The sequence below is a fragment of the Mesoplodon bidens genome (genome assembly GCF_964165515.1).
Source record: "Mesoplodon bidens genome assembly, chromosome: 9".
NCBI lineage: Eukaryota > Metazoa > Chordata > Mammalia > Artiodactyla > Ziphiidae > Mesoplodon > Mesoplodon bidens.
In genome coordinates, this window is record NC_138166.1 from 55679487 (window position 1) to 55692697 (window position 13211).

Consider the following 13211-nt stretch of genomic DNA (forward strand, 5'->3'; position numbering starts at 1 on the left):
CTCAGCCGTCCATAGTGAGGGGAGCACCACTCCCAGGGGCAGCAGGGAGGCCTGCGGGGACAAGGCACGGCGACATCACCAGACGAGAACCTTACCCACCTCTGCCAGACGATCACCCGACTTGGTAGCAACTGGGCGGTCGAGGAGCAGAGACTCAGCATGGATTCTGCGTAAGCGTTCTTTAAGATCTGTGTTTTGTGCTAGGGCCTGGAACACGTTAAAAATAGTGGGGCTCCGTTAATAAATGGATGTTTCAGAAAAGCACAGCAGCGGGCCCAGTGTGGCGGAGCCCTTGGGGGCACTTCCTTGACTATTTTTCTTGAATGTTATCCAACAGGATACTCCTGAGATGCCTGGCAGATACAAGATGTTAAACACTGGAAACGGAGGCCCTTCTCGAATCTCATTTCCAGGGATGGAAGTGGGGTTAGTAAGGCTTTCCTTTCAGTGGAGAAGGACATCACAAATACCTACAGCTCTTATTACTCGAGGTTTCTCGGCCCCTCCTCCTTCCCAGCGGCCTTTAGACTCTGACTAGCTTCCTCTAAAGATCCCAAGCTTCTCTCTCTCATCTTCAATAAATATGATGCTCTTACCCCTTACGATTGGACATATTTTAATGTTATTTAATTATCACACTAGTTGAATTGGATCTTAGGAAGTGTGCTGAGAAGATTTTGTGGAGGATTAATTTTACTGTTTTACAATATAGGTATTGATTGCTTTATATTCATTCTTCATAACTAAGATAATTAAAAAAAAAAAGAGCTTACTTACGTGGGTAAGGGCTAAGGACCAGGGCCCTGGGAAGGGGGCTGTGAGATGTGACCTCATGTCAGCCCACCCAGATCTCTTATTTCTCCCTGGACAGGTGTGATTCCCTAGCCCATCCTCCCAACTAAGAAAGTAAAAGGTGTTTCTTTCATGCTGGTATCCCCTATGACCAACTGTTCTCCAAATGATCTGTTTTTAGAAAGGAACAACTTCACCTGATTCACCCACACACACTCCCACAGTCAGCTCCCCAGGTGCTTGTACACAGATCCATCCTGTCTGTCTGTCTTCCTGACCCTCTTCTGAGAAGCTCAGAGCCTTTCCCATCCATCAGGGCCCACAGGGTCTAGCTGCTGAGAGCATAGAATGATATCTATATTTAACCCACTGCCTAGATCTCGAACAAGAATTTTGGCTTTATTTTTTAGTACCCACAGATGGAAAGGGTTACCAGGAAATTCTCAAGGGTCATTTAGGAAACAATGAGTAGATGTTTCTTAAATCACACAACTACATCTAATAACCTCTACCAGGCACTCACTTTGGCCAATATGTTGCTGGTGTCTTAGTGTAAGCGGCTAGAATCTATACCACTGGCTAGAATTCCATATGGTCTGAAAAATGTGCTATTTTAGTAGCTTCTCTTTCCTTTGTAAGCCACAGGCAGAAGAAAGAAAAATACAAAGATTGCACATACGGCACAAACGTATTCATTCTGATGGCCCTGAGATAACTCTAAAATTCTTATTTTTAAAAAACAAGTCTTGAATCTAATCAGGAATCCAAGACAAAAAGGAAAGTATCATTCTGTTTTATCTTAAGTTTCCAAGATCCTTACCATGGATGAGGGAGAACTCCTTAAGAGAAGGTAATGACTCTGGACTAGGATACCATGGCCAGGTGGGTCTCATGGCCTCTCCCAGACCAGCAGATTAACAAAATGAGGCCAGACCTCCACAGGAGGAGGGCAGGGGACAGGAAGAGGACAGTGAAAAGGATTTGGGGTGCCCACCAGAGGTACCTTCTAAGTGCACTAAAGGCCACCCTACTGGGGACAATAAGAAATGCTTTTACCACTAAAAAATAAACTTAAAAAAAAAAAAAAAAAAACCACCTGCTTCCTTCAAACCAAAGCAGCACCCAGTGTGTGGCTGGCTGTCCATTACAATCCAAAAGGGGCGTTTCTATCTCTGGGTCTACAACATTAAGACTCTAAACATGGAGTAAATCTATGTTATTTTTAATTTCTTTCAAAGATAACATACTGGAAATATTCAACTGAGCGAATATTCCGTAAGTATCTTACAATGACAGTATGTACCACTGGTAATGTATTTACCATTAACGTTACACCAAAAGCATTGCTTTACTTTTCTCAGTAATACGATGAGTAGAAAACACGGGTGGGTATTTTCTAGTTCTCTCACTGCCTGAATTGGCTTCTGAAAACAAAATCCTAAAATTCACCTCCCCTACCTGACCCTACATAGAAAGTTCAGTATTGCTTCAGATGGTAGATGGTAATTTCACATGTGTGCACACACTCTCTCCCTTTTCGCAATAAGTGTTCCACATACAAGCAAAGAGTAGGAGCAGATAAGTATGTTCTTTTAAAAGTTCTCCAGATTTCTGATAGGTACAGAGATAACAGCCAGACATTGTCAGCTATTCAAAACAGAGTTCTAGGATATTGCACTTCAATGGAGTCCAGCTCCTCTGAGGAGTAAACGGGAATCGATGAAACAAAAGGAGAGAGAGTGAATGACAGGGCGGCTCACTGAAAAACGTTTGGGGCTTGGCAGTGATTCTTCGGTTGTTGGGAAGGCACAATAGATTGCCTGACACTCCTTAGGACATCTCTTTGCGCCCATGGGGGGAGCAGGTGGGAGCTGAATGTTTGTATTATCAGATCAAATCACTTTTCTGCCTTTGAAAGAGACGTGGTATAAACAGGTAGACAGGACCAATGCTGGGCAGCAGAGAAGAGTGTGAATTCAAAATTTCACTCTGTTGCCTGTACCTGTCAATTTGGAAAGTCAGTCTAAGCTTGTGAAGTCTTAGGTATGGAAATCTGCAAACTGTCAGACTTTGTAAGCATTAACAAACAAATGTCAACACAAACATATAATGGGAGCTTCCCTGGTGGCACAGTGGTTAAGAATCCGCCTGCCAATGCAGGGGAGATGGGTTCAAGTCCTGGTCAGGGAAGATCCCACAGGCCGCGGAGCAACTAAGCCCTGTGCCACAACTGCTGAGCCTGTGCTCTAGAGCCCGCAAGCCACAACTACTGAAGCTCGTGTGCCTAGAGCCCATGCTCCGCAACAAGAGAAGCCACCGCAATGGGAAGCCCGCGCACCGCAACAAAGAGTAGCCCCCGCTCACCGCAACTGGAGAGAAGCCCGCGCGCAGCAACAAAGACCCAATGCAGTCAAAAATAAATAAAATAAATAAATAAATTTAAAACAAAAACATATAACAAAAGCCTTACAGAAACAGAAAACTCAAGATAAATAGGAGGAAACCAAACAGAGTATCTAATGCTCAGTGAAAATACTAGCTACTAAGATTTCGAGTAGGCTCAGCTTTGGTGTTTAGAATAAGCAGATCTGATGAAAGGTTAGAATGTAATTTGGATAATGTGTTTGGTTTTCTCATGAATTTTCAACACAACCTTGGAAATCATGAATTTTCAACATAACAATGGCAATGGAAAATATAAAATGTTCATGAGCCTGGACAAACTGTCAGGCATTTCCATGACACAGACGTGTAACTTACAGATGACAGGGAGTGCTTCAGACCAAGGACCTGGGCAGAGGAGGAGACGGAGACATCCTGCTCCATCAGCTGCTTCAGTTTCTCTCTCTCCGTTAATATGGTATCAAAAGCTGACCTTAAAGTGAAGTAGACTATAAAGATATAATCATTATAAAAAGGAATAAAAGAAGACTCATAATTAAAAACAAGATATATAAGAGATGTATTTCTTGTAGAAGAACTTAGAAAAGTAACAGCCATGAATATTTTGTATCCAGCAAATGTGCACCTAATTGACTTTAAAAAAATACATCTGAAATGTAATACCAAGAGTGAACCCTAATGTAAACCATGGACTCAGGGTGATAATGATGTTTCAATGTAGGTTTATTGATGGTTAACAAATGGACCACTCTGGTGGGATGTTGATAGTGGGGGAGGTTATGTATGTATGTATGGGGGAGCGGGTATGGGAACACTGTACTTCTTGTTCAATTTGCTAAAACTACTAAACTAAACCTAGGTTTGCTAAACCTAAAACTACTCTAAAGAATAAGGTCTATTAAAAATTTGAAAATCACACATATTTGTCAATTCCAAAGTCCCTATCCACTATAAAATTCCATGATTTTATGACCTGTCACCAAGATATTTTGACACTTGAAAGGACTATACTTCTCAATTATCAACATTTAGTTTTGCTTGTATCTCCAAAGACTGGAAATGTTTGAAAACAGAACTTATTGGTTGTCAGAAGGAAAACGGTAACGATGCAGAGGAGAAACTAGAGAGCACCTTAACTAGGTGCCCAAAATTAATCACTAGTGAGAGTCAGATGGACTTCGTGTACCTTGGGACTTTGTGTGATACCCTGAAAAAGACACAGTATTGTTTTTGTGGTACACAAGCCAGAGACAGGCCATCTGAATCTGCTCAGGAGGAAACATCAGACAACCCCAAAATGAGGACCATCCTATTTTTTCAAATTGGCCTGTATTCTTCAAAAGTGTCAATTTCATCAAAAAGACAGACTCAGGAACTGTTCCTAATTATAGGAGACTAAAGAGGCATGATAACTAAATGCACTCTATGACCACGGACTAGAGCCTGTACTGAAGGGGAAAAGAGCTATTAAGGGATGTTAATTGGATAATTGACAACATTTGAATATGGAAGGCAGAATAGGTAAAAGTACTGTTTCAATGCTAAAATTCCTGAATTTCATAACTAAACTGTGGTTAAGTAACAGAATACCCCTATTCTTAGGAAATATACACTATAGCATAAAGGCATAAAAAAAGACATGATGTTTGATTCCTATTCTCACATGGATGAGAAAAAATAAATGCACACACATCTGCATGTGTGTATATGTGTGTGTGTGTGTGTGTGTGTGTGTGTGTGTGTGTGTGTGTGTGTAGAAAGAAAGAGATAAATGCAGCACAATATTAAAAATGGTGAATTTGGATAAAAGACATATGAGAGTTCTTTGTATTATTCTTGCAACTTGTCTATAAGTTTAAAATTATTTCAAAAAAGGTGTTACCTACCCTCTTCCTTGTTAGTCCTTCCAGCTGCCTGACCCAGAATCCCCCACCTCTCAACGTGGCATTCCACAACTGGTTCACTTTAGTGAGCGTTCAGGTACAATGAGAGCTCAGTGTTACTAGGCACTCAGATGCCTGAACTGAAGTTTTAAAAACCGTTATTAGGTGCAGCAAAACATTCACCAAGTTTCGATCACATAATGTACAAGTTGCCTCCTAGGGATAAGGCAATTGTCATCCGAATTACTGATCATGGAAATCACGTGTGAATATTTCCAATCTCCTTTAATTCTATTTTGTTTTAGAAAGGCAGGAAGAAGGAAGAGGCTGAGACATACTTCTCCTCCAATGGCCTGGCATAATACTGAACTGCCTGGCGCTGCACTTTTTGAGGTACTGTTACTCCAGAGTGGCCGATTCAGTATCACAGAAACTAAATATGCACGACTGAATTACTCCCTTCATTCCACAGCCACGCAGACAACTGAACCCCTCTCGATAGGCTGTCCCTAAATTGTCTGAGGTTGTGGTGTTAAGCCATAGACTTAGAGCATCTTCACAAAATCACAGGACAAATAAGCCATTTGTTTAAATGCACACACAAATGATGGGGCTTCTGTTGACAGAAGGCAGGGGTCAAGGGTCAATAGGTACTGAATTTTCTAATAGTGTCTATGGAACATGCTTAGCTCTTTGATTTAAACAATTCAATTGAGCACAATAACAGGCAGCACAACATAGCCACCAATAGTGTGAGTTCCCACATCAGCCCTGGATTCTTCCCAGCTCCATCACTTACTCACTGCAGGACTTCGGACAGGTATATTATGCACCTGGACCCCAGTTTCCTCACTTGTAAATAGGGATAATAATAGCATTTACTTCATAAGATCGTTATGGGGATTAAATCAGATAATGTAGGTAAAGCACTTAACCCAATGCATCGCATATAATAAATAATAAATGCTACTGCAATAATAATAGTGGTGGTGATGAAAGAAACATACGAGGCTGAAAGTGGTGATGACTGCAGTCTTTTGAAATATGGGCAGCAGTTTTAGGATACTTGAGTCTCTTGCTGGAACATCATTTATAAATAAATGCACAGGGTAGAAGTTCTATGATGGAGAGATTGACCAGAATCTACTGAGCAGTAGAAGCAGTGGAAGCTCTCACCCAGAAAGCAACAAGCCCTGCAGTTAACTCACTCACTGCATTTTAGGTCCTTTTAGATAGGCAACCCTACCCCTTGCTACTCCACAGGATACCCATGCCCATCTGAGTGGGTCCCTGGGGGAACACCTCGTCACTGTCATTTTTTGGTAAGTTTACTTAGTATCTTACTACAATTCTTTTCTTAATTGAGGTATAACTGACATACAACATTATACTGGTTTCAGGTATACAACATAATGATCCAATACTTGTATACATTTGGAGGTGAACACCACAATAAGTATAGTTAACATCTGTCACTTTACATAGTTACAAAAAAAATGTTTTTCATTGTCATATTTATTGCTCTAAATTAAACAGATATGGCACTCAGCTGGCTGCCACTTTACCAAATCAATTCCCGTGGCTTTCAGATGGCCTTCAGTAAAGCAAGGCATTCAACCAAACTAGAAGATTACTATTACTATTTGTAAATGAAGATTTCTCTCACTGCAAAGATTTTCCACAGGTTGCAGGAGGTGTATCCCTAAAACCTCACTTTTTCCCTTCCAAGGCAGAATGTGAATATCCACTTCTATCTGGAGTACCCTGACCCCAGTCCTATACTAGTCCTTGCTTTCCCATCCTAAATCTGCTCACCAAATATGGTAATTTTTGCTTGTATTACTAATAGAACACTCTCTCACAAAATCTCCTTGTAACAAGAAGCAGCAGCATGATTTCTGTTCAGTGGAAAACAATCATAGAAGATAATTACAGAATTTGAGAGGCCAAAGAGTCAGGACTACTTTAGGACATTTAACAAATGAGGCAACTGAGGCCCAGAGAAGTTAATCAATGAGGTGAAAGTCCCACAGCTAGTCATAACAGAGGTGGCCTAGTTGAATGCAAGTTTTCTGACTTAGCTTGTATAAAGGGTTAGCTCCAAAAAGGCTTATTATTTACAATGTTTGCTGACATATGTTTCCAGGAACTTTAGTTCCAGAGTGATAATAGCTGACAGCAGTTTGGGGACAAGGGAAGAGATTTTCCCTAACAACTTTGAAAATTTGAAAATCATTAAGTTAAACAAAGCTAACAGGCTTCTCTCCTGCAGGACTTCTCAGGGCCTTTAATATTTACTGCTTCTTGTGTAAATGCAAAGCAGACTATAGTCAGCAGTGTTTTCCAAACATTTTAAATCATGGAATTCTTCTGCTTTTTAAAGTGTTATATGGGCAAAGTGTTCCATGAAATACATTTTGGGATATGTAAAAGCCAATATATGTAAGGCAAATTACTTATGACTTTTAGACTTTAGTACATTTTGTTCTCTGTTTGCTTATATGTATGTCAACACAGACACAAAGCCAGACACATGAACCACTGAGAATTAGTTCAATGATACACCATAAAAATCAAATTTATAGCCTAAAATACACAACAAAGACTTTTTAGGATGGGTGTATATTAGTTGCCTACCATTTGATCCAACTTCTATGAGACAGGGAGAATTCAGATGCATTTAACAAGCTGAAGAAAAAGTAGGTAATGTAAGACTATTTACAACAACAGTGGAATTCTTGCCTTGAGCTCAGCTGCTCTGAAGTCATGGTCAATAGATTAGTGATGCAGTTAAGAAAGTACAATAAAAACTGTCAGTAACAAAATCAGGCTTACAAAGGAAGAAAAGTCAAGATGCTTCAAAAGTTTGAATGGAAGTGAGAAAGCAGGCAAGGTCACAGGACACAGGGAGAACCTGAGAACTGTCTTCATTGCATGAGGCCTCTGAATTACAGCCTCTGTCAAAGGGACTCCCCGAGATCTTTCAGTCTCTGCAAGTACGCTCTAAAACCACAGGAATGAAACCAAGCTTGTTGGGCTCCCTGTGGAATTCACTGTTCTGTTCGCAAGCCTGTGGGGCATGGGCTATAGTTGAATAGGTGTTCCTGGACTTTTCTCGGAGCACAAATCTTGACCTAGTCTAGGTATGTGGCAGCCCTGCAGCCAGCTGGTTTTCACAAAGCCCAAAAGACAGAACAGCTGGCTGAGGCCCATTATAAACATTGCACAATGTCAGGCCCTCTGCAGGAGGACAGGATCAGGGGATCAACTCAATATAGCAAACTCTGTCCTCGTGAGGAAGCAGCTTCTTCAAGGCAGGTAAAATCAGGATAGTTCCCTTCTGCAGGGAGGCACTATCTTCTCATTTTTAAAAAGACAGTGCATATTATTAAAAAGTAATGGCACTGTATAGGAATTTCCTCCCACGAAACCTAAAATGAAACAACCTAATTACAAGTGGTCCTTTAATACTAGGGAACCACACTGGGGTGTATGAAGATCTTTAAAGGGGTGGGGCAGGTAATTCTTCCCATTTTACAGATAAGTTGTACTGCCAAACATGGACAAGGTTCTAACGGTCACTTGGACAAGAGTTTGAGGTAAGAATCTGTAAAGAGCATAAAATGGTTTCCTCATAACCAACGTGTTTTATTTTAAGTTGATAGGGTAAGGGAAAAGAGCCAAAGGAATCAGTGATGTAAAGGAAGAAAAATACAGGGTGACGAGAGAAAAGCAAAATAGGAAACGTCTTCTCTCCTCCCACTTCAAGTACTGCCCTCCCATTTAAAAAATGTTAACTCATTTTATCCTTTAGAAAATGATAAATCTATGATACTTTTTTTAAAAAAGCAGAATAAGTACTCCCAGTCTCCATCACTAAAATGCTGGTTTGTATCATCTCAGACTTTTTTAATATACCTATATATGCCAGATTTATATAGTTTATTTTTTCTAAAAAGAAAAATGGGATCATACCTTATATTTTTTGCTCAATATGTTGTGTCAATCTTCCAATACCTATAAAAATAAAAATAACCCTGGCTACCCCATCTGTGCGGGCAGTGAGACAGCAAGTGAGGAGCACAGACTCTGGGGTCAGGCAGGTTAGAATTCAAGTCTCAGGTTGGCTACTTTCTACCATGTGACCCTCACAAAATTCTTTGGCTTCTCTAAGCCTCAGGTTTCTTACGTGTGCACAGAAAAGAGGTTACAGTCATACACACTCTGCGGGTTGCTGCTAGAATTCAATGAAATACTGCATGTTAAGTGCTTATTAGCAAATACCTGACATGACACTGTGTTCGATATAAGGTAGATATTATTATTGTAGCTGTTGAGTATTCTAGTATATGATTACATTGCATTTTAAAAATCCAATCCCTCTACTGTCAGGCATTTAGGTTATTTCTAATTTTGTTTTTAAACTTTCTATCGTGAAATTTTTATAGACTCACAGGAAGTTACAAGAACAGTACAGAGAAGCCCTGGGTGCCCTACATCCAGTTTCCCATGGTGGTAACGTCTTACATAACTCTGGTACAACATCAAACCTGGGAAATTAACATTGGTATAACCTACAGCTCTTATTCAGATTTCACCGGTTTGACAGGCTCTCACTTGTGAATGTGTGTACACGTATGGTGGTCAATGCAATTTTACTGTATGTCTAGATTCGTGGACCCACCACTAGAATCAGGATATAGAGCTTTCCATCACTACCAGGATTCCTCTTACTAACCCTTTATAATCATACTTGCCCTCCTCCTTGTCCCTGACCCCTGGCAGCCACTAATCATTTCTCCATCTCTATGCTTGTATCACTACAAAAGTGTTAATAAGTTCAATCATACACTATGACACCTTTTGAGATTGGCTATTTTAGGTCAACATGATGCCCTTGAGATCCCCTCCACCGTGGCGTGTATCCACAGTTCGTTCCTTTTTATTGCTGAGTAGTGTTCCACTGCATGGATGTACCACCTTTTGTTTAACCATTCATCTGCTGAAGGACATTTGGGTTGTTCCAGTCTTTGGTTGATACAAGTAAACCTGCTCTGAACAGTTGTGTATAGGATTTTCTGTGGACTTAAGTTTACATTTCTCTGTGATAAATGCCCAGGAATGTGAATGTTGGGTTGTATGGTAAGTACATGCTCGGTTTTATATAAAACTGCCAAACTCTTGTCCAGAGTGGCTGTACCATCTTGCATTGCCACCAGCAATGGATGAGAGATCCAGTTTCTCTGCATCCTTACCAGCTGTCAGTTTTTTAAAAAAATTTAGCTATTCTAATAGGTGCATGGTAATGTCTCACTATGCTTTTGACTTGCATTTTCCTAATGATGGTGAAAATCTATTTCTAATTTTTGATATGATAAACAATGCTATGATGGATATCTTTGTTTGGATAATTTTTAAATTAATTCCTATGAATGAATTCTTCAAAGTGGAATTGCTAGATAGGCAGACTTTTTAAAAACTTGAAACATGATGTCACATGCCCTCCAGAGAAGTAGCAATTTTACACTCTCATCAGCAGCATATAAATTGCTCAGCCTTTAAAGTATACTTAAGGCTCTCACCTTCTCCCCTACAGAGTTAAAAAGAAACTTCTTGCCAATACACTCTGTACTACCAGGGAAATAAAATAAAAATTAGATTGTCTGAAATCCTAATAGAGCAGAAAACGAACCAACTAAGATTCCCCTCTCCAAGGACATCCCACATTCGGACGAACATTTAACATTTTCATCAAACACATTAGGAAGAAAGAAAACTCATTTACCTTTATGGGCAATATGACACAGATCTTCTTGCATTTTAGAAAACTCTGATGAGGTTTCAGAGCCATCGGAATAATTTTTTTCTTCTCCAAAATCTAGTGTTGACAAATTAGGATTGGAGGAATGCAGTCTTACTGGGCCAGAAAAAGGTTTTGGGACCTGAAGTGACACCAAAGGGAGATATTTCTTTTTAGATACGAATCGCTTAGAATATTTACTTGTTTCTAGGACTGGAAAGTACTAAGAACATTCTATAGAAAAGTCTTTCTATTGAGTGATAACTTATATGAAAACTCAGGAAAACACTTGTCACAGAAACTTTCACTGGCTTCTTGCAAAATAAAAATGGGTGAGAAATCACATTTTCCTTTGGAGGTGATCACAGCATTAAAGCTACAGGTTGAAAATGATAGCTAAAGCAGTTGGGCTGTTTCTCGTTTATATTCATTTCCTTTCTCCTGGCAATAATCACCCAGCATCTAGGTTGCTAATAGTTAATGGGGTAGATTTAAAAATGTTTTCTTTACTTGCACCTGGTGCTTTTTACGAAACAAACCTCCTTCTCACATGTTTATATACAAATCACTCTTTGCTTTCAAAGTATTTAAGTTCAACCCATAAAGTGCTTTGAACCAGAGTTATTAATATATGAGTATAACAGTTTCTGTAAGTTTCTGATTTATTTTGACCCTGACAATGCTGCAATTTAATATGCAATGGCTGAGCTGCAAATCGTGGCTTCTGGCTTAGCCGCGCATTGGGAAAAGTCAGCGGCTAGCGTTATGCAGTGAACTTCTGATGGGGGATAGGAAGGTTGGAGACAAGAGGCAAGAGAGAGTCTGTACAATGTCCTGCTCCCAGAGACTCCAGCCAGTGGGCTCAGAGGGATGGTGAATCCACTGAGTTGCAGCAGAAGAGGTGAGTCAGAGCACACGACCACAGCAGCCACAAATCAACGCACACACCGAAGCAGGGAAGAGAGCACACAGGCTAAGCATTAAAGAAGGGGAAACCAAAACCCTTTACCCAATATTCATTACATGCTTATTCTAGTATTCAGAAAATCTTCCAGAAAACCTAAGTGACTGAATTCCTCTCTCTGCACAGGGTATTTGAGAGAATAACTACAGAATATTCACTTGTCTATTCTTCTCTTTGAGTCCAAGGAGTCCCCAGCATATGTCCATGAGGAAACCAGCCCGTGGAGGGAAGCAAGGGTTACCTGAAGCGTTCCTTTAGCGTCTTTGCCAACAGCTCTGGACCGCCACCTCCTATGTGATCTTTTTTCCTTTTTGGGACTTTCAAAAGCTCCACCCTTTGTTTCAAAACAGGAAAGAGAGCACAGACAGTAAGGTCTACCAAACCAATAGGGAAAGACACACCAAAGCGACCACCTCCATCCCCTTGAATCTGGCTGAAGCAACCAACAAGACAACTTCCCTGTTAGTGAAAGGCTGGGAGGAGAGAGGAAAGCGGAAGAGTGCCAGAATGAAACAGAAGCGGGATCTGGCTAACCTGGGTGACATTGATAGCTGGAGCCGAATATGTCCGATGCAGGACGTCCATACTTTGCAGGAGCTGGCTCATCTCCACCAGGCAGGCATGACAGTGTGCCAGGTCTGTGGGAGAAAAGCAAGAGGATGAGTCAAACACAGTTATCTTGCATTCAAGCTTCCCTATGCTAGTGCCAGCTACTTTTCTCATTTATCTCTATTTGCTTTTACATCTCAGAAGGATAGGAAACTTCCCTTCCCTTCTTACAGGAGAGGCAGTAGACCACTGTGGTTAAGGGCATACATCTGGAGAACCACGCTGCCGCAGTCTGAATGTACTTTACGAACTGTGAATCTTGGGCAAATTACATAACTTCTCTGTCTCAGTTTCCTCATCTGGAAAACGGGGGTAATTATATACCTATCTCACAGGATAATTGAGTTAAAAATGAGGTGATAAATGCAGAGTGCTTTTAGAGTACCCGGCATACATATGGTAAGCACTAAATAAATCAGTCTTCACCATCATCATCATCATTATCATCATCATCATCACCGTCACCATCATAATCACCACCACCATCATTGTTACTTCTAATCTTTCAGGAACAGGCTGTCACTATCCGATTGTAAGGACCCAACACAACTTAAATGAATGAAATTAAAATGAAGGGTGTATTGGTCTCTAAGGATAACGTTGTCAATCATGGACCTGCAAGAGGACCACGATGGTCCTCCACAGATTGACCTGAGAGGACCTACGAGCATCCTCAGTCCAGTTCCTGGGTCACTAACTCAAAAGCTAGTCCTCAAGGTGTTGTTCACTGGATGACGGTGGCTGTTTCTCCTGAGAAATC

General features: G+C 40.6%; 1 protein-coding gene across 4 annotated transcripts in view; it reads right to left on the reverse strand.

Annotated features, from left to right (window-relative positions):
• OSBPL3 (oxysterol binding protein like 3) overlaps positions 1 to 13211 on the reverse strand; it is a 203989-nt gene that overhangs the window by 47155 nt on the left and 143623 nt on the right. For 3 of the 4 annotated variants that reach the window (XM_081244977.1, XM_081244979.1, XM_081244978.1), the window contains 5 exons: positions 12377 to 12480; positions 12084 to 12176; positions 10864 to 11020; positions 3553 to 3683; positions 100 to 207 (listed from right to left, as the gene is read on the reverse strand). In XM_081244977.1, coding sequence (XP_081101103.1) covers positions 100 to 207; positions 3553 to 3683; positions 10864 to 11020; positions 12084 to 12176; positions 12377 to 12480 — 593 coding nt within the window. The remainder of the gene's footprint in view (positions 1 to 99; positions 208 to 3552; positions 3684 to 10863; positions 11021 to 12083; positions 12177 to 12376; positions 12481 to 13211) is intronic. The other variant, XM_081244980.1, reaches the window with a different exon arrangement.